This window comes from Salvelinus alpinus, chromosome 5 (genome assembly GCF_045679555.1).
Source record: "Salvelinus alpinus chromosome 5, SLU_Salpinus.1, whole genome shotgun sequence".
Lineage (NCBI taxonomy): Eukaryota > Metazoa > Chordata > Actinopteri > Salmoniformes > Salmonidae > Salvelinus > Salvelinus alpinus.
In genome coordinates this window covers 66,460,976-66,483,523 of record NC_092090.1, presented here as the reverse complement: position 1 = coordinate 66,483,523, position 22,548 = coordinate 66,460,976, and the positions used below count along the sequence as shown (strand labels likewise).

General features: G+C 42.9%; 1 protein-coding gene across 1 annotated transcript; it reads left to right on the top strand.

Annotated features, from left to right (window-relative positions):
- Positions 1-781: 781 nt before the first annotated feature.
- Positions 782-22,300, top strand: LOC139576580 (phosphatidate cytidylyltransferase 2-like). Its single transcript, XM_071402829.1, has 13 exons — positions 782-1,046; positions 4,001-4,143; positions 4,613-4,709; positions 5,341-5,438; positions 5,947-6,086; positions 7,280-7,338; positions 15,564-15,646; positions 17,748-17,835; positions 18,009-18,077; positions 18,169-18,321; positions 18,933-19,052; positions 19,327-19,430; positions 21,171-22,300. The coding sequence occupies exons 1-13, from the start codon at positions 981-983 to the stop codon at positions 21,292-21,294; spliced, it is 1,344 nt and encodes a 447-aa protein (XP_071258930.1). The 5' UTR covers positions 782-980; the 3' UTR covers positions 21,295-22,300.
- Positions 22,301-22,548: the final 248 nt, after the last annotated feature.

Below are 22,548 nucleotides of genomic sequence, written 5' to 3'. Positions count from 1 at the left end.
GAGTCATACATCTCAGTGCTGTGCTCCAGCATGGGCTACAGTGGTGAGAGGGTTCTCAATGGACTTACGCAAGAATCAAATGAAGTAACAAAAAAAACATTACTTTACAGTAGGCCTATTTCACATGAGCACTGATGTTTTTGTAGAAATGGTAGTTCATTCTTAGCCTACTTTCAGACTTTGAAGCTCTATGGATGACACTTTACTATAATAAACATTGAATATTAAGAGGAGAAAAGAGGGGAAACGCCCTGAAAAAAACATAGCTTTTGTGTTTTGTCTGCAGTGCTGCTCTCCCTTCACTCTGACTCTGCAGGAAGCCATTAAGTATTTATACTGCTCTGTGCCCCTGTCACGCCACAGGGCTGAACACATCCCTGTGCTGCTGGGGTGGGAGAGGCACACATGCACGCAAGCACAAGCAAGCATGCACACACACACACACACACACACACACCCACACAAGCAAGCACACACATGCACGCCACACAGTTCTCGTTCAATACATTTGTGGGCCTTTGCTGCCACATAGCGTGCAAAATTCCAATTGCAAAACAAAAATATATCATTTTCAAAATGCCTCCAAGGTCAGCCGGGATAGATTAGATATAAATTCATTGTAACCCACTACCAGCAGCGTGATATATACATTAACCAGCAGACCAACTCTGGAATTCATTCAACTCTAGACTAGACCAGACAAGAGAAAGTGGATTTTAAAGAGTGTTTCGCAACAAATGCAAAGCAACGTTACAAAACGTCGCGATACAGAATGCAGCTCAGACCATTTAGCAACTTCGGGAAACGACTTTGTGGGAGGGGCAACGCAGTGAGAGGAACGTGCATCATCTGGGGCAAAGGATAATTTCTGTCGAACCAAACGGTTATATTTGTTATTTAGCAAGCTAGCAAAGGTTGTAAAATAGCTAGCAAGCTGTAACATACACTCCTCTGTAGTAGCTTGGACAAGAGTTGCACAAATGACAGAGCTACGGCACCGCGGAAAGACGGAAAACGACCTACAACATCAACAATCCGAAGACAAGGTACGGAGTGTTTATGGACTACCGTTTGGACAGACCCGCTAGTTAGCTAGCCAAGGGAAGAGAAACATCCGCTACATGCACATGATGCAGGGAGACCTTTCCACACATTATGATAGAGGCTATAAGTAATTATAGTAAATGTTTTAGCTAGTTAACTATATCTAGTGTAAAAGGGAAGTTAGCTAGTTGACCAGCCACGTCTGCAATTAATAAACATTTGCGCTAGTTTGCTATCAAAACATAGATAAAATGCTAACTAGGTAGCTAACAACATGCTATGGATGCTGATTTGCTGCTAACATTAGTTCTGGCATGAAAGGCACTCGTTTACTTCAGTGGTTAGCTGTTTAGCTATCTTATCTAACGTTTGCCTGTGTTGCCAGGTCAAAGAGGGCAGCTAAAGTTAGGTAGCTAGCTATGTATTCAATTGATTAAATCGAGGATCGTTCCATGTCATTTCAGCAGGCCATAACACCCACCATCTCAGATTGTTCTGAAATCGTTTCTGTAGTTAGAAACCAGTATGATTAGTATTCACGCAATATTATTTTGTTTAAATATAATTTGATCTCTGAGAACAATGCACTTGATCAAATTATATTTGAACAAAATAATATTGAAGGAATGATAATCTTATCTGTCTCTATCAACAGAAACAATTTCAGAACAATCTGAGATGGTGGGTGCCATCCTCTTTCTTGTGCGTTTTGAGGTGGAACAACCTTCAATTTAGTCATAAACTGCCTAGTTTTTCCAATGTATGGGTTGGATTTCAACTCATAAGTTATAGGCTGAAATGAAAAGGCCAAACAACTCTGCAGGAAGGACAACCCACATACACATTTGTAGCCACATACAAATAGACTTCCACAACTTAGCTAGTGTGCACCAACAAACTAACATGGTCCAAGCACACCAAGACAGTCGTGAAGAGGGCACGACAAAACCTATTCACCCCCAGGAGCGAAAAGATTTGCAGTGGGTCCTCAGATCCTCAAAAGGTTCTACAGCTGCACCATCGAGAGTATCCTGACTGGTTGCATCACTACCTGGTATGGAAACTGCTTGGTCTCTGACCGCAAGGCACTAGAGGGTTGTGTGTACGGCCCAGTACATCACTGGGGCCAAGCTTCCTGCCATCCAGGACCTCTATACCAGGCGGTGTCAGAGGAAGGCCCTAAAATGATCAGACTCCAGCCACCCAAGTTATAGACTGTTCTCTCTGCTACCCTATGTCAAGCGGTACCGGAGTGCCAAGTCTAGGTCCAAGAGGCAGCTTCTACCCCAAAGCCATAAGACTCATGAACATCTAATCAAATGGCTACCCAGACTATTTGCATTGCCCCCCCCTTTTTTTACGCTGCTGCTACTCTCTGTTATTATCTATGCATATGTCACTTTAATAACTCTACCCATATGTGTACATATTACCTCAGTTACCTCTACTAACCGGTGCCCCCGCACATTGACTCTGTACCAGTACCCCCTGTATATAGCCTCTTTATTGTTATTTTACTGCTGCTCTTTAATATTTGTTTTATTTTTTATATATATTTTTTTTAACTCCATTGTTGGTTAAGGGCTTGTAAGTAAGCATTTCACTGTAAGGTCTACACCTGTTGTATTTGGCGCACGTGACAAATAAAATCTTATTTGATACCAGTTGTGGGCTCTTTTGAAGAAAGAAACACAGTTATATGTTAAAGTCAAGGGTCTTCATAAGTTCTAATAAAAATAGACAGTGCCCAGCTGCTTTGGTGTGTATTGCCTGTTCTCTAATTCGACACAGTTCCACTGTGGGGCTTTATTAGATTTTCAGTTTCCCTCCACTTAGCCTTGCATTCCTGCTTCAGTAGAATGTATTCCTGGGTTGCTAGGCATAGGGCCTTGCATTGTGGCTTTTGATCAGTAATTGACATTACCCCCAATTTGGGTTTGACTGCTGAAGAGAAGGATAGTGTTAACAACTGTCAGGCAGGCCCCGTGCAGCTGTGTTGTGCTAGTGGTATGGTGCTGTGCTGTCTATGGTTCGGTTTAGAGTCATATGTCACTGTAGGAGTTCCCTGACAGCAGATGCAACTTTCCATGGAAAACAAGTTGTCTGTCATCTGCACCCTCAATTTTTTTGTTGTTGAAACCGTATGAGCCAAATTGAGAAGAGTAGGCCTAGGCGAGCATGATTGGCAGGAGTCAAAAGACTAGGTAGAAATAGCATAGGCCTACATTACTTAACATGGTTGAATAAATATTTTGCTTCTGATGTGAAACGGGAAAGAGTGTAGTGGTACTCTACACAGGAAACATGAAAATGGCCTCTTCAGTAGCAGGCGTGTTGTTTATGTGAAAGGAGGGGCTATTTTTAACCAAGTCATCCTGACTGACATGATATGGTCACCATGGAAACCAGCGAGCCTGGAGGATCCATCAGCTTGATGGCTACTGCTGTGTGTGTGTGTGTGTGTGTGTGTGTGTGTGTGTGTTTGCAACCAATATAGAAATAGTGTAGGCTAATAGCTATCTGTTGTGTTATTTGGAGGTTAGACAACAGTGTAACTTTGGTAGCGCCCGGGGGGGGGCAGAGGAGAGCGACAACGAGGACTTTACAGCAGTCTAGTGTCTGCTGTCTCCTGATAACACATTTGGTGGCTGTTGCCATGGAAAAGTAGAGGGTCATCCGGATTAATGCAGTTTCACGACAAAAGCTCTCAGAGCATCAAGGGGCAGACAGACACCGTGTAATATATTGATTACTCTGTCGCTATCAGACCTACATTTATCATGCAGAATATCCTAACACCAAATCAGGAAAGCTCTACAAGCTTGCTTGCAATGTTTTTATTAATTGACAAAAAAATAGACCTAGAAAGGAAGTGGGAGAGCATTCCTCATAGGTAGCTAGCTGTGCTTATTTAAATTGTCTGACTCACTCTCTCCCCATCTCTGTCTGTCTCTAGGGATCTGAGAATGAGGGGAAAGCGGAGAAGGATGGGGCGTCTGACAGTGAGAGCAAGCCTGATACAGGGCACCCGGGGGTGCCTGTCCCTGCTGATGACACCCCCGAGGTCCTCAACAAAGCCCTGTCTGGACTGTCCTCACGGTAACCACTAACAAAATAACAGATTTCTATTTACTATCTTCTCATGGTAATCCCAACATCCAGTTTGGGAATTGTTTAGAACAAGGGAAAGATCATAGTTTCACAACACACGATATCTGCGTCCCACAGGGTTTGGGTTAAAAGTAGTGCCACTATATAGGGAATAGGGTGCCATTTGGGACAAAACAAGCCTATTGCATTTTTTCTTTGTACTGTCTTCTGTTTGGTCCTCCTTCCTAACAACATCCTGCTGTTCAGTCATGGATAATTGAATGCTTATGAAGCAGCACCTGATATACTAGAACTATTGATCTGTGTCGGCCTATATTGACATTCTTTAGGAATCTGTTGGCCAGCAAATATTTTGTGCAACTGATATGGATGCTTATTGTTCCCCTCTTCATTTCACTGTGTTCATTTCACAATCTATTAAACACCGCATGCGGGTATTAACTGTGTGTGTTCTCAGATGGAAGAACTGGTGGGTGCGAGGGATCCTGACTCTGGCCATGATCTCCTTCTTCTTCTTCATCATCTACCTGGGCCCCATGGTGCTCATGTTGATTGTGAGTACTCCTCCTCCCTCCCCTAAGCCTCCTGTCAGTCCAGTTTGTTAGCCGGTCCCAAATCGCTCCCTTGGCCCTAACCCCTCGCCGTTTCCAGATCAGTAGGTTCAGGATAGGTAAAAGCAGTGCATCGGTGGCGCTTCTACCATGTTGCTAACGCACCTTACAGAGCTGCAGAAACAAAGCGTTAGGAGAGGGTAAGGGATTTAATTGGATCTGTCTGTTTCTGTCTGTCCTTTAATAGTTTCAGGTTCAGAGTGTAGGTCAGTGGAAATAACATGCTTTTCTTTGCTCTGCTTTAATGCTCTGTTGGACTTGCTGGGAAGGAGAAAGCATGCGGCCACATCCAGACACTGCAGGAACTAAATCGAGAACACAAAAACTCTAAATGGTCATAGCACAAGACATGTCCAAATGTGTATGATTAAATTAAATGTTTTTGGGCGATGAGGAATCATACACAGACCAGATGCTGTTGTCAGAGCGATATCAAATTTGTGGTAGGGGAAGTCCATGTAGTTGATACCAAAGGGATGATACCAACACTCAGACAGTCATCGGCACACCTCAGTAATTTATTACAGACCTGTTGTATCTTTGCAGTAATATTGGATTATCTGTCTCTGCCCAGGTGCTGTGTGTGCAGATCAAATGCTTCCAAGAAATTATCCACATCGGTTACAGTGTGTACCACTCCTACCACCTGCCCTGGTTCAGAACGTTGAGCTGGTGAGACACACACACACACACAGTTCTATGTCTGTGTTTAAGGTTACACTTCAACTAACCATTTGGCCATCCAAAATAATGAATTGCATGTTTTATTTCATTGCAGACTTCCTGAGATTTTTTGATCTTGGTAATGTTTACCCACTTTACAGTGTTTATCTAGCTTATTAAACCAATCAGCAGATAGACTATATAATGTTAGTTAGCTGATCAAATTGAGTATATAGAGATGTAGTCTTTAACCAATGTAGTGGTGATGGTATTTGTAGTATGATCGCTCAGTGGTCTCCTGCCATTCACATTGCACTATGTTGGAAAAACCTGGTGAAAAGCTCTTAACATTATTGATGTAAATATTGAACCCACAAAGTCCCTTAATGGCTTCAGATACATGCAAAGTTCACCATTACACCAGACTTTTCTAGACTGGAGTGCATAGTGCAGTTGATCTGTGTTGCAACAGTTCTGACCTCACCTTCCTCCTTCCCCTCCTCATCCTCCCCCCCAGGTACTTCCTACTGTGTGTGAACTATTTCTTCTACGGAGAGACGGTGACGGACTACTTCTCTAATCTGGTGCAGAGGGAGGAGCCGTTGCGCATCCTTAGCAAATACCACCGCCTCATCTCCTTTGCCATGTACCTCACTGGTGAGGCTGTGGTTCAAGTTCTAACTAGCTTCCTTTCCTTGTGTTTTCCTTCCTGATCACTGATCTGGCCAGGCAGGATATATGGAAATCGATCTAGTGCTTTCAGGGAGTATTGAGTGAGACGGGAGGGTGTTGCTTTTAGTGTCAACTTTTAGTGTTGCTTTAGTCACTGTTGAAGCTTCTGCAATTTCTATCAGTTTTTACCTGACTAAGGGTTTGGTACAAGTTTTAAAAATGGTTAGTTTCAGACGGCAGATCCACTGTGCTTCACTTGCTCCTCCCGCTTTCACTCAGTCAGTGCAGCAGTATGGCAGTTAATGGCAGGAGGATGTGGTAAAGGCAGGCAGCACTTGACTCGCTAACGGCTGTTTCTGACTGCATGATCACACCTCGACTCCGTGCCTCAAGGTGAAAGGAGAGGAAAGTAAATACCCACCCCTCCTTCGTTCACTTCTCCCTTTGGGTACATTTAAAAACCAGGCCAGGTCGTTTACTGTAGAAATGCTGTCAGGAAAAGGCTTTTACGGTAATCGGGCCATCTCCCCAGTGTCAGATAATATAGAATGAGCTCACAGGGTCAACTAGTTCTATAAAGACACTCACAGAACACTGTGTGCTTTGTTCTAGCCTGGCCCCAGATCTGTTTGTGACGTGGCTGCCACAATGACCATGGAAGTTGGCAAGACGGCACAAACGGATCTGTGACCAGGCTAGCTTTGTTCTTCTCTGATGAAGCACATCTAACAAAATAATGTGAATTGAATGGATGTCTTGCCATCCAATATTCAGATGTCCAAGTTGTCCTAACTGGATTATAGTCACATTGGCTTGATCTAATTTGTTTGATTCAGTAAAAGCCTCTTACTCAGAAGGCTGTCTTCTTACTCTGCTTTGGGGAAGAATAGAATTCTTGGAACTGTAAGAAATGAAGAGTTCGATGCTGCACATTCACGTGATTGTCTTTTTATCTGTTACTGACTTTGGCAGGCGTTTTAACCTCGGAACCCAGAACCAAATTGGCATTTATGCGTCACTGAAGATTGCGTTTGTGATTGAACATGGCTAGGATGATTTACAAGGTTGCAGTTACCGGTCCTCAGTTTGAAAGCAAAGAATGACAATAACCACTAAAAAAAGGCTGACCCCATAATGCTTTGTTGACTTGTTTCCTCTCTTCTTTGTGTTTTTTGCAGGTTTCTGCATGTTTGTGCTGAGCCTGGTGAAGAAACACTATCGCCTGCAGTTCTACATGGTGAGTGTTTGTGTGCATGTGTTGCGTAGTGTATTGGGCATAGTGTTTGTGTGTTCTGTATTATATGAGCCTTCTTCCTCTTGGCTACTATTACGTTATTGATGTGTTCCTGCCTAAAAACGTGTAAGCCCTCCAACAGTGTTCTGGGTCCATTCCAGGACATAAGGCCAGGGCCTCATCCACAGCAGTGGTTCTTCTCTCCACCACATTCCTGCTTTCAACTTACTCTTGAAAGTTGTAATAGCAGAATGCACAAGGTTCCCCAATGCTGTAATGGGGGCCTGAGGGGATAAAGTTTGGGAACCCCAGATCTACAGTAACTTCAGAAAGTATTCATACCCCTTGACTTTCTCCACATTTTATTGTTACAACCTGAATTTAAAATGGATTCAATGTATTACTATTTTTTTCACTGGCTTACACACATTACCCTATAATGTCAAAGTGGAATTATGTTTTTTGACATTTACTAATTTAAAATGAAAATCTGAAAAATCTTGAGTTAATAAGTGTTCAACCCTTTTGTTATGTCAGGCCTAAATAAGTCCAGGACAAAAAATATTCTTACCAATTTATTTTAGGATACGGCCTGTTTTTTTGTTGGAAGCCAGAAGGAGGCTAGTATCAGCTACATTTATTCCTATACTAGACTATGGTGATATTTTATATATAATTGCTTCTGCTCAGTGTTTGAGATCAATTGGCATCCTTTACCATGGAGCATTGAGATTTATTTTAAACTGTAAAACCATTACGCACCACTGCACTTTATATACCAGGGTTGGCTGGCCTTCTCTAGTCACTCGTAGGCTCAGTCAATGGTGTACTTTTATTTACAAAGCCATTTTGGGTTTACTACCATTTTATTTGGGCCTTTTTATTCTCCAGAAATGTGATGGTACTCTCTTTGTTCTCAGGACTTTATTCTGCTAACTGTTCCAAATGTCCGAACTGAGTTTGGTAAAAGGGCTTTTATGTACTCAGCGCCATCGGTTTGGAGCACCACAAAATACTTTCAAACTGGAAGAACTTGTCCTGATTGGTGTTTTTAAATAGTTTAAGGTTTTTGAGGCTGATTCCTTGACCTGTCAATATTTTTAATTGTTTTATGACTTTGTTATACTCCTGTGATTTCTATAGTTTTTGTTAGATTACATGTAGTTTTTCATGTTGTCTGTCTAATTGTGCAATGACTTGGTGCTGTCTATCTTGGCCAGGACACTCTTGAAAAAGAGATTTCAAATCTCAATGTGCCCTTCCTGGTTAAATAAAGGTAGAATAAAACAAGTCACACAAGTTGGATGGACTCTGATGATATATGCAGAAAGGTTGGAAACAGACATTGAATATCCCTTTGAGCATGGTAAAGTTATTCATTATACTTTGGATAGGATATCAATACACCCAGTTACTGCAAAGGTACCGGCGTACTTCCTAACTCAGTTGCCGGAGAGGAAGGAAGCCACTCATGAATTTCACCATGAGGCCAATGGTGACAATTGATATCCAATTGGTAGTCAGTCTTGTCCCTTCGCTGCAACTCCACTACGTATTCGGTAGAGAGCCATGCGTCCTCCGAAACACGACCCTGCCAAGCCGCACTGCTTCTTGACACACTGCTCGCTTAACCCGGAAGCCAGCCATACCAACGTGTCAGAGGAAATACCATCCAGCTGGCGACCAAAGTCAGCTTGCATGCGCCTGGTCCGCCACGAGTTGCTAGAGCGCGATGGGACAAGGAAATCCTGGCCGGCCAAATCCTCCCCTAACCCAGACGTCGCTGGGCCAATTGTGCGCCGCCTCATGGGTCTCCCGGTCACGGCCGGCTGTGACACAGCATGGGATTGAACCCGGGTGCCTTAGACTTCTGCGCTACTCGGGAGGCGGCAAATGGAGACTCTTAAACAGTTAGAGTTAAATGGCTGTGATAGGAGAGCAGAGGATGGATCAACAACATTGTAGTTACGCCACAATACTAACCTAATTGACAGAGTGAAAAGAAGGAAGCCTGTACAGAATACAAATATTCCAAAACATGCTTCCTGTTTGCAACAAGGCACTAAAGTAATACTGCAAAAAAAGCAATTCACTTTTTGTCCTGAATACAAAGTGTTATGTTCGGTGGAAATCCAATACAACACATTACTGAGTACCATCATATCTTCATATTTTCAAGCATAGTGGTGGCTGCATCATGTTAAGGGTATGCTTGCAATCATTAAGGACTGGGAAATGGGAAACTGAATGGTGCTAATCACAGACCGAGTTAGATTTTCAAGCAGAGTTAAGTCAAAACTATGGCAAGACTTGAAAAATTGTTATCTAGCAATGATCAACAACCAATTTGACAGAGCTTGAAGAATTTTGATCAGCAAATGTTTCACAATCCAGGTGTTGAAATCTCTTAGACTTACCCAGAAAGACTCACAGCTGTAATTGCTGCCAAAAGTGATTATAACATGTATTGACTCAGGGGGTTGAATACTTATCTAGTCAAGATTATATTAGTGTTTTATTTTTCAATGTTAGTATTTTTCTTCCACTTAGACATTTGTTTTTTGTGTAAATCGTTGACAAAGAATGACCATTAAATCAATTTGAATCCCACTTCGTAACACAACAAAATTAGGGAAAAAAGGTGTGTGAATACTTTCTGAAGGCACTTTATCTGCTGCCTTTGTCTCACACACACGCATAGCTAGAAGCTTTGTGTTCTGGGCTCTGGCTTGACCATGTAAGGCAGTGACAGAGCTGAGCGCTGCAAGGAAACACCGTGCATTCGGAAAGTATTCAGACCCCTTGACTTTTTCCACATTTTGTTACGTTACAGCCTTATTCTAAATTGATGAAATTGTTTTTTCCCCTCATTAATCTACACACACTACCCTATAATGACAAAGCAAAACCAGTTATTTTTTAGAAATGTTTGCAAATGTATATTAAAAAATAACTATCACATTTACACAAGTATTCAGACCCTTTACTGAGTACTTTGTTGAAGCACCTTTGGCAGCGATTACAGCTTCGAGTCTTCTTGGGTATGACGCCACAAGCTTGGCACACCTGTATTTGGAGAGTTTCTCACATTCTTCTCTGCAAATCCTCTCAAGCTCTGCGTGTATTCCGAGACTCGGTTAGCTTTTAACAGCTAGGACCGCTATTTCTTGTCCCAGTATTCCGCTTAATGAAGGTTGAAGCCTGCTTGACAGAGATGCTAAGCTGCTAGCCATCAAGCTAACGAAGTTGGTACCAAATTAGTTTTTCAGTGGAGCCCTTTTTGTCTGGAGAAATAAATTACCGGTTTCTAGAGCTGTAGGATCTGTATCTACTATGCTTTGTTTCGGGACAATCTGGATCACTCATAGTTCCAATGCGGCAATTGTTTCCTTACTGAGGATTATAGGCTTGAGGTTGCTTCCTTGATCACGCAGTTCGCCAGCCTTCGTAAGAAACTGGAGAAAACGCAGAGTGGAATGTGTACATTTTCTAAGCCGGTGGCTGGATGGCGTTCACGCTTGTTGGATGCCTTGTTTGTCGTTATCTGACTTGCCGGTGTTGCCCGGAGCTCCCCATTCAGTTGAAGGAGCACAGCAAGAGGAGCAAGGCAATTAACGATGGTCACATGTCACAAGCCGTGGAAGTCGAAGACAGCGGCCTCCCGCAAAGCAGTCTAAACTCCCAAAGGGAGGCCCAGAGTGGATTCAAACAAGGAATAGTTTCGCCGTCCTTGAGCCTGAGCTTCCTGCACTTTCGTCGCTTCGGGTGTCTGCGGCCATAGTGCCGCCTACTACGATTTCGAAGTCGACGTCGGCAACCTTCAGCCCTGCTCTGGATCGAGCGGGGCTTCTCCATCTGTCAGATGCCTGCAACGGGCTCACGTTATCCTGCCTCTCGCCCATCCATAAAGTGTTCTCCGAATCCTGTGAAGCGTGGGAGTGGGCAGATTTCCCCGTCCTTCTCGCCAGCTGTTATTTTTGGGGAGCTCCATGGTAAGAAATGTGACCGCTCCTGGTGCAAAAACAATGTCCTATCCCGGAGCTCGAGTAAATGACATTACTAAGCTGCTCCCGAATGTACTACGTCAGGACATCGAATCGATTTCCATCGTAGTCCATGTGGGTTTCTAATGACATTATAAACGGCAGCTCTGAACAGTTGAAACTGGATTTTAAAGAGCTGATTGACTCTCTGCTAGACACTAACAAAAGACCCATCATATCTGGCCCTGTGCCCCTTCTGAATCGTGGCATTGAATGCTTTAGCAGGATTCTTTCTCCTCACAACTGGCTACGTGATTATTGCAGCTCAGTGGGTGTAACCTCTGACAATTTCGATACCTTTTGGAAACAAAACACGTTTTTATAAGGAGGATGGGATCCACCAAAATCATTTAGGTTCCTTAATCCTTTCACCGCATTATAAGGCTGCATTGAGACAATGACTTATCAATGACCCCAGCTCAGCAAATCCCTACCATTGTGACGCAGAATTGCCATAATGCTTCAGCAAATGTACATTACACCAGGGGCGTTGGTAGATCCAATGTAACTAACCTAATTTATGTCCCTCTAACTGCCCTGAAAGTCTCTGCTGATCCTACAGCTATTGTATGCTGTAATCATGTGCCTATGAACCAGAAATGTGCTTGAAAGCGGTATCCAGATCCATTGGCTGTAGTGATCATAATATAGTAGCAATATCTAGGAAAACCAAAGTTTGTAAGGCTGGGCCTAATATAGTGTATAAGATGTCGTACAATAAGTTTTGTAGTGACTCCTATGTTGATTTAAATATTTGTTGGTCCGTGGTGTGTAATGAGCAAACAGACGCTGCACTTGACCCATTTATGAAATTGTTTATTCCAGTAACTAATAAGCATGCACCCATTTAAGAAAATGACTGTGAAAACTGTTAGATCCCCTTGGATTGATGAAGTATTGAACATTTGTATGGTTGAGAGGGAAGAGGCAAAAGGAATGGCAAATAAGTTTGGCTGCACAAAACAAATGGCAAGCAAATTGCGAAATCATGTGAGTAAAAAGAAGAAACTACACGATGAAACAAAGATAAATAACAAAGAATGATAGTGAAAAGCTTTGGAGCACCTTAAATTACATTTTGGAGAAAAAATGCAAACTCAGCTCTATCATTCATTGACTCACCTCATTCATCACAAAACCAACTGATATTGCCAACTACTTCAATTATTTTTTTCCATAGCCAAGATTAGCAAACTTAGGGATGACATGCCAGCAACAAACACTGACACTACACATCCAAGTATATCTGAACAAATTATGAAAGGCAAGCATTGTAATTTTGAATTTCGTAAAGTTATTGTCTATCAACAATGACAAACCACCGGAGTCTGAACTTGGATGGAAAATTACTGAGGCTAATAGTGGACGATATTGCAACTCCCATTTGCCATATTTTCAATTTAAGCCTACTTACTAGAAAGTGTGTGCCCCCAGACTTGGAGGGAAGCAAAAGTAATTTATTTCTAAAACTAAAAGCATTGTCCCAAATTGTATTTATTATTTACAAATCATTCACTAAACCTCAACTAAATCTTATAATAAATAATGTGGAAATTAAGCACGTTGAGGTGACTAAACTGCTTAGAAGTAACCCTGGATTGTGAACTGTCATGGTCAAAACATATTGATACAACAGTACCAAAAAGATGGGGAGAAGTCTGTCCGTAATAAAGCGCTGCTCTAACTTCTTAACAGCACTATCAACAAGGCAGGTCCTACAGGCCTAGTTTTGTCACACCTGAACAACTGTTCAGTTGTGTGGTCAGGTTCCACAAAAAGGGACTTAGGAAAATGTGCAATTAGTTCAGACCAAGGCAGCACGGCTGGCCCTTGGACGTACACAGTGATCTAATAATATGCATGTCAATCTCTCCTGGCTCAAAGTGGAGAGCTTGACTTCATCACTACTTGTATTTATGAGTGGTATTGACATGTTGAGTGCACCGAGCTGTCTGTTTGAACTACTGGCGCTCAGCTCGGCTACCCATACATACCCCACAAGACATGCCACGAGGTCTCTTCAAGTAACTGATGCAAGCAGTAAAATTTAGATGAAAGATAAAAAATACACCTTATGGAACAGCGGGGACTGTGATTCCACACAAACATAGGAACAGACACATGCATACACTCACACGATAACATATGTGCTATACACACATGGATTTTGTACTGTAGATTAGTGGTGGAGTAGGTGCCTGCGGGGGACATGGTGTGTTGGGAAATCTGTTCATGTATTGTAATGCTTTTAAAATTGTATAAACTGCCTAAATTTTGCTGAACCCCAGAAAGAGTAATGGGGATCCATAATAAATACAAATGTTGAATGGGGAGCGTCGCTGCATAGCTTTTTTCAGGTCATTCGGAGACTTGTCCCGAAGCCACTACTGTGTTGTCTTGCTGTGTGCTTAGTGTCGTTGTCCTGTTGGAAGGTAAACCTTTGCCCAAATCTGAGGTCCTGAGTGCTCTGGAGCAGGTTTTCATCAAGGATCTCTCTATACTTTGCTCCGTTCATCTTTCCCTTGATCCTGACTATTTTCCCAGGCCCTGCCACTGAAAAACATCCCAACATCATGATGTTGCCACCACCATGCTTCACCGTAGGGATGGTGCAAGTTTTCCTCCAGGTGTGACCTTTAGCATTTAGGACAAAGCGTTCAATCTTGGTTTCATCAAACCAGAGAATCTTGTTTCTCATGGTCAGTCCTTTAGGTGCCTTTTTGGAGTGGCTTCCGTCTGGCCACTTTACCATAAAGGCCTGATTTGGTGGAGTGCTGCTGAGATTGTTGTCCTTCTAGAAGGTTTTCCCATCTCCACAGAGAAACTCTGGAGCTCTGTCAGTGACCATTGGGTTCTTTGTCACCTCCCTGACCAAGGCCCTTCTCCCTCGATTGCTCAGTTTGGCCGGACGGCCAGCTCTAGAAAGAGTCTTGGTGGTTCCAAACTTCTTCCATTTAAGAATGATGGAGAACACTGTGTTCTTGGACCTTCAATACTGCAGATTTGTTTTGCTACCCTTCCCCAAATCTGTGCCTCGACACAATCCTCTCTGAGCTCTACAGACAATTCCTTCGACCTGATGGCTTGGTTTTTGGTCTGACTTGCAATGTCAACTGTGGGACCTTCTATAGACCGGTGTGTGTGTGTGCCTTTCCAATTCATGTCCAATCAATTTAATTTACCACAGGTGGACTCCAATCAAGTTGTAGAGCTCAAATATGAGTTTCATAGCAAAGGGTCTGAATACCTATGTAAATAAGGTATTTTTTATACATTTGCAAACACTTCTAAACCTGTTTTCGCTTTGTCCTCGTGTGTAGATTGATGAGAAACTATTTATTTAATCAATTTTAGAATCAGGCTGAAACGTAACAAAGTGTGGAAAAGGTTAAGGGGTTTGAATACTTTCCGAATGCACTGTACACTGCAGTAACACATCAATCAGTGAGAGGGAGTGAGCTCTAAACACTGCATCAAAGCTAAACTGCCACACACTGACTGGCCTGAGGACTTCGTCTACAGCGGTATTTAAATTTGACCCATTTTAATCAAATTTATTTATAAAGCCCTTTTTACATCAGCCAATGTCACAAAGTGCTGTACAGAAACCCAGCCTAAAACCTCAAACGGCAAGCAATGCAGCTGTAGAAGCACGGTGGCTAGGAAAAAATCCCTAGAAAGGCCGAAACCTATAGAGGAACCAGGCTCTGAGGGGTGGCCAGTCCTCTTCTGGCTGTGCGGGGTGGAGTTTATAACAGAACATGGCCAAGATGTTCAAACATTCATAGATGACCAGCAGGGTCAGATGAGGTCCGGAGTACTGCTGGTTTTCTATTCTACCTAATAATTAATTGCACCCACCTGGTGTCCCAGGTCTAAATCAGACCCTCATTAACGGACAGGGGTGGGGTTTAAGCAGTGGAACTGGCTTCGAGGTCCAGATTTGAATGCGAGGGGTTCTAGGATATGTTTGTGTTGTTGCAAAGACCACAGAGCAATGATGACACACCTATCAGTAAGGATTGCTCTGCCAAATGCCATTCACGTCATTAACACTTTAGCCACATGTCTGTGTAATTTTCTTCCAACTTTTTGGTTCCTTGATATCACTTTTCTATAGAGATCCTATACTACACGATCTTAAGACAATATATATGTATGTAATTCTGTTTTTCTCCCTGCCAGTTTGGCTGGACTCACGTAACTCTGCTGATCGTTGTGACCCAGTCCCACCTCATCATCCACAACCTGTTTGAGGGAATGATCTGGTAAGGAATGTCCCTGTCTCTTTCTCTCTCACATGCGCACACACAGCCCATAGCACATGACTATTGTAAACAGCAATGCTAGTCAGATCTCTGACCGCTAGTTGGTTTCCACTGTATGCGAGGGCAAATTCAGTCAGTGATTGTTTCCTAAATTGGCTATATAGGGACTAGGGTGTCATTTGGGACATACCCATTTGGGACATACATGGGAGTGTCTTCATTCAGCCCACTCTTTCCGTTCTGTACAGTGGGAGGTAGAGGTCTTCACGGGCCCGTTCCCGAACAGACCTGGTCAGATCCAGACCCGGTCCAATCGGATCTGAGTGATGGAACAGCAGAAAATAAATGTTTTAAGTAATTTTATAGGGATAGCCCCCCCCCCCCCTTTTTTTCTTCTTAATTTTTGCCCTAAATGACATACCTAAATCTAACTGCCTGTAGCTCAGGCCCTGAAGCAAGAATATGCATATTCTTGGAACCATTTGAAAGGAAACACATTGAAGTTTGTGGAAATGTGAATTGAATGTAGGAGAATATAACACAATAGATCTGGTAGAAGAAAATACAAAGAAAACAACCTTTTTTTTCTACCACCATCTTTGAAATGCAACAGAAAGGTCCCAAATCTAGCCATCACTCTGGTTGTAATTCCGATGGTGTCCACAAGAGAGCATGTGGCAAGTTTCAGACTGATAACTTGAAGTATGAGCAAGCTACATTTAGTGTGAAGTCACCCAGGTACATTTTGGCAAATCGTGAAGGACACATTTTACATTTATAACTTGGACTAAGTTCAGCATTTGCAAAACACCCAGTTTTCATAACTCTCCATATTCTTGCAGTTTTTGTCCAAAAGGAAAAGGCTTGCTGTCGCACAAGGTTTATGTCGCATACTCCTGTAAAGCCCAGCTCATTGCCTATCTAGCTAGCTTTATTTGACCCCGATTGGTGCTTATTTGACAAAGTTAGTCAATCAAGTGAAGACCGCCCGTGTCATCGGCGTGCCATGAAGGCGTTGCTCGCTGACCAAATTTGGTGTCCTATAGGATATACTACACTCCTAATGATATAGTGAAGTCTGGTTACGTTCTAGGATCTCTGAGGAATAAATACAAACGTAATTTGACTGGTTGAAACAACATTTAGGGTTAGATTTTCACAGATTCCTTTCTATGCAAATTGAACGATCGTGCATGCTATATGGACCTTTTTAGGATATGAAAAAGGATTTTATCTAACAAAATGACACTTCATGTTATCTCTGGGACCCTTGATGATAAGTCAGAGCAAGATTTCAGAATGTAAGTACACATTTCACCTTCAGAGGTGAATTTATCAAACCTATCGCGGTGAAAAGTGTTTTGTTGTTAGGAGCTCTCCTCAAACAATAGCATGGCATTTTTTCACAGTAATAGCTACTGTAAATTGGACAATGCAGTTATATTAACAAGAATTTAAGCTTTCAGCCGATATAAGACACTTGTATGTACCGACATCTGTTGTTTCTCTAAAATGTGCGATCATGACACACGGCGCTACATGATTTACAACTGTCCCGTTGACTGAACGCCTATCCATAAGAAGTTAAACGCTTTGTGATTGGACGGCAACACGCTCCACTCTCGTGAAAAGCAATAGCAGCAGCATAAGTTATAACATTTCTCTACTGCAGCAGTCGCGTTCAGATCTATACGGTCAGTCCAGTTTACACATACCCGAGACCAGTGACAATCTGATCCAGATCCATGACATTTATTTAGAATTCTGGATCCGGACCCGCTCGGGTCCCACGTCAGTTCTCGGTTATTCGGGTACAGGTGGATCCGTGAAGACCTCTAGTGGGAGAACCGACTGCGGAGTGAAAAATACTATTAGCTGATGTAATTGTGACTGGCGCTACAACCATGTGATGGAAATAAGTGCATTAGGGAGTTAGGTTGGTCCACGGCAGGGGCTTGTTACAGAACATTCAGGGAAAGTGACTGTGTAGAAGAGACCTGCTCTGTCTCTTGTAAATACTTGTCTGCTCTATGCACAACGTATCTATGTACGACACTCCATTGAATATGCCTCAGTTGTTGATACCAGTTCCTCTGTCTAGGTTCATCGTGCCCATCTCCTGTGTGATCTGCAATGACATCATGGCCTACATGTTTGGCTTCTTCTTTGGACGTACTCCACTCATTAAGGTTAGCAAGACTGGCACTGTCAGTCACACAGCTATGGTCAACATCAACAGGCAACATAGCAATCCTATGAATATGTAATGTGTATGTTGCATCTTCCAAGGCTTGTGGCATTTTGCAAAAGGGATACCATTTGAACGCTCTTTAATACGTTAACGTGACTGTGTTCCGTGCAGCTGTCTCCTAAGAAAACCTGGGAGGGCTTCATTGGTGGATTCTTTTCGACTGTTTTGTTTGGGATCCTGGTAAGAAATTGCCATAACTATGTGCAGAAGTTTCTATTTAAATTCCCCTATTAGTCCTATTATCTTACTCCCTTTCTCCTCCTCTATCCAGTTGTCCTATGTGATGGCGGGCTACAGCTTCTTTGTGTGTCCGGTGGAGTTTAACAGCGACCATAATAGTTTCGAGGTGGACTGTGAACCCTCTGACCTGTTCCAGCTGCAGGACTATGCCCTGCCTGCCGCCCTCGAGTCCCTCACTGGATGGGTGAGTGATCTGTCCTCTCTCTGTCTGGTTGGCTGGTCTCTGCTTATGATCTCTGTCTGGTCTAAGTGGCCCCAGAGAGAACATTTTAACATTTTTTTTTTGTTAATTCTGTGCAATTCTACAAATGTTTGACATGGGGTGTAGAGGAAATGTTGCTGTTTTAAAGCTAGTTTGCTCCAATTATACACATTTTGCTATTGGGCGGAGAGAAGATTTGCAGTTTTTAATATGATATCTGAGTGAGACTGACTAACAAAATCAATGGGGGCCCCACAGGCTTTAATTTGACCTTGATTACTACGAGTCTAGCTGGCCGCTAGACTAATTTACCAATCTAAAATATGTTAGCCGACATGGGCTGAGTGACTATCAGTGACCGACATAACAAGAGAGAAACTGTTTTGATACACATCCAAATTTTGAAATCGCACCTGATGTATTCTACTATTCTAAGTTGAGACCCAGACTGAGTTCAAAAAAAAGAAATACATTGAATCGAAGGCCTTCAAAACAGTTCCCTGTCCTAAATCATGTCTCCTTATTTTTCCTATTTTTGTAGAAACTGTTTGACCATATGTGAGACCAGTTTAACGTCTCTCCTCTCTCTCCAGCCCACACTGCGCCTCTACCCATTCCAGATTCACAGCATCTCCCTGTCTGCCTTTGCCTCCCTCATGGGACCTTTCGGAGGCTTCTTTGCCAGCGGCTTTAAGAGGGCCTTCAAGATCAAGGTGACTGTCAGAACACCTCACCACAGTTGACTCACTAGAATTGAGTAGCCTTAGTTGGCCGTGCTCATGATCTATGCTTCCGGAACCACTTGGTTGTTTCACCTTAGTTTGTGATCCACTGCAGTTTCACGCAGGCTCTGCATTGACTTACTTTTGACTTTGTGTGAGCAAAGGGTCTCTGCAGTGCACCAGCTGTGTGTTATGTTGTCCTTTGCTCTGATGCCCTATTGCTCTGATGTCACCATGTTCGTCTGGCCTGTTGTTGTTATTCCAGGACTTTGCCAACACAATTCCCGGTCACGGTGGCATCATGGACCGCTTCGACTGCCAGTACCTCATGGCTACGTTCGTCAACGTCTACATCGCCAGCTTCATCAGGTAACTAGCTAGAACACCACAGGCTTATTAACTGCTTTGGCTGACAATGCTGATGTGCTAACAGGTGAAAGAATATATAATTATATTTAAGTAATACGGTGCGAGGGGATGTGGTATATGCTCCCCAAGAACACAGTGGCCTCCATTCTTAAATGGAAGAATTTGGAACCACCAAGACTCTTCTTAGAGCTGGCTGCCCGGCCAAACTGAGCAATCGGGGGAGAAGGACATTGGTCAGGGAGGTGACCAAGAACCCGATGGTCACTGACAGAGCTCCAGAGTTCCTCTGTGGAGATGGGAGAACCTTCTAGAAGGACAACCATCCCTGCTGCACTCCACCAATCAGGCCTTTATGGTAGTGGCCAGGCAGAACCCACTCCTCAGTAAAAGGCACCTGACAGCCCACTTGGAGTTTGCCAGAAGGCATGCAAAGCAAGATTCTCTGGTCTGTTGAAACCAAGATTGAACTCTTTGACCTGAATGCCAAGCGTCACGTCTGGAGGAAACATGACACCATCCCTACGATGAAGCGTGGTGGTGGCAGCATGTTGTGGGAATGTTTTTCAGCGGCAGGGATTGGGAAACTAGTCAGGTTTGAGAGAAAGATGAACAGAGCAAAGTACAGAGAGATCCTTGATGAAAACCTGCTCAGGACCTGAGACTGGAAGGTTCACCTTCTAACAGGACAACGACTCTAAGCACACAGCCAAGACAATGCAGGTGTAGCTTTGGGACAAGTCTCAATGTCCTTGAGGCCCAGTCAGGGCCCGGAATTGTAGCATCATACCCAAGACTCGAGGCTATAATCTCTGCCAAAGGTGCTTCAACAAAGTACTGAGTAAAGGGGCTGAATACTTATGTAAATGTGAAATTTCAGTTTATGGTTAATACATTTGCAAAAATGTATAACCTGTTTTTGCTTTGTCATTATGGGGGTAGAATTGTTTTATTTTTGAATTTGGCGTTAATGTAACAAAATGTGGAAAAAGTCAAGGAGTCTGCCATGTTTATCAAAAACCCCCGAGGTGCCTTATTGCTATTATAAACTGGTTACCATCATTTCAACTACTGGCGCACAGCTCGGACACCCATGCATACCCCACAAGACATGCCACAAGAGGTCTCTTCACAGTCCCCAAGTCCAGAACAGACTATGGAAGGTGCACAGTACTAAATAGAGCCATGACTACATGGAACTCTATTCCACATCAAGTAACTCATGAAGCAGTAAAATTAGATTTAAAAAGAAAAAACAGATAAAAAAATATATATATAATAATTCTGGAACAGCGGGGACTGTGAAGTAACACAAACATAGGCACAGACACATACACATGGATTTTGTACTGTATATATGTGGTAGTGGTGAACTGGGGGCCTGATTGCACAGTCTGTGAATGTATTGTAATGTTTTTAAAATTGTATAAACTGCCTTAATTTTGCTGGACCCCAGAAAGAGTAGCTGCTGCCTTAATAAATACAAATACAACAGTAAAAATTAAAAGTTGTTATACCTGTGGTATATGGTCTGATATACCACAGCTGTCAACCAATCAGCATTCAGGGCTCCAGCCACCCAGTTTATGATTTGTAATTCTCTCCCAGTGGATCTGCTCTATTGTATAGAGACATGAGCTGCAGCCTCAACCAGTTTGACTAACCAGGCCTTTCTTGGTGACATCTTTGTGCTGTCAAAATATCGCCCTGTATGTGATCCGTTGTGTAATCTTCTGTCTCCAGGGGCCCTAACCCTGCCAAGGTGGTCCAGCAACTCCTAGCCCTGCGCCTGGACCAGCAGCTCCACATCTTCAACTCCCTTAAGACCCACCTGACAGAGAGGGGTCTGCTGGAGGAGGAAGCCTAGTGCCCCCACGGTCAGGCCCAGGGCTGGGTCACCCTACTGGTGCCAGCCCCCTGGCACCAGAAAGCCCTGGAGGTGTGGTGCTTGTGGGAGAAAATAACTCCAGCCTTTGGGTCATTCCATTTTGTGTGTGTACATTATGACAGTGTGTCCTCAGCTGTTTTCCTCCAGTGTTTCAGGTTGTCTGTGAGTTACTGTACCTGTTTATTTAGTCATGTCAGCCATATTATCTACAACAGAGTGATGCCACTTTGTGTACCACAATGAGGTCAAATGTACATTTCCACATGTATACAGGATATTCTATACCTTTAGTGTGTGTGAATATTTCTTGATACATATATATTTTTTGTGTTTTAATGCACTGCTCAACATACTCACACTGTATTGTCCTCATCCTGTCACCATGCCTGTTTTATTTGCTTCATTCATTGTAATAATTGTTTGTATTTATAGTATTGGTGGTTGAGTTTTTACATTGGCATCTTCCATTAAATCTGTGTTTTGTCTATGTGCATTTTACCCCGCAGAGATTCACTCTGCTATTGGCACATGTCATGCTGCATATGTGTGTTTCTCTCTGGTTCCCAAATGGCACTCTATTCCCTATACACTACACTACTTTTGAGCAGAGCCCTATTGGCCCCCCTGGTCAAAAGTAGTGCACTATAAAGGGTGTCATTGTAGCCACTCATGCTTCACCTGCAGTTTTGTTCACACCCAGCCAAATGGTGTATGTGGTGTCATGTGGGGGTAGACCCATTAGAGGAAGTGGACTGTCTAAATTAGGAACAAAACACCACTAGGGATTTGACCGGATTATTGCGTATGTCATTAGTGTTACGGAATGGAGGTCAAGCGTCAAACTGTTTCCTGCACAGCAATGGATGGAATACACGTTGTAAAATGACAAGGGAATAGTATAGGAAGACTAGTTGGTATTTCACAAAATAGTTGATTGCCATTTCTGATAGTTTACTACACAGTTGTCTGCCTTAATGTAAGAAGTTTTATGTAAAACGATTCTCCTTTTGGTGCGGGACTGATATGTTGGGGTTTTAGCGATGGTTATTTATTTGCCAATCAAGTTCCGTTATCAGAGATCAGTTCATGGTGGATGACAGCCACCAGAGGTGTTTTGAACTAAAATATAAGTGCAACAATTTCAAAGATTTTACTGAGTTACAGTTCATAGAAGGAAATCAGTCAATTTAAATAAATTCATTAGGCCATAGTCTATGGGTTCCGCATGACTGG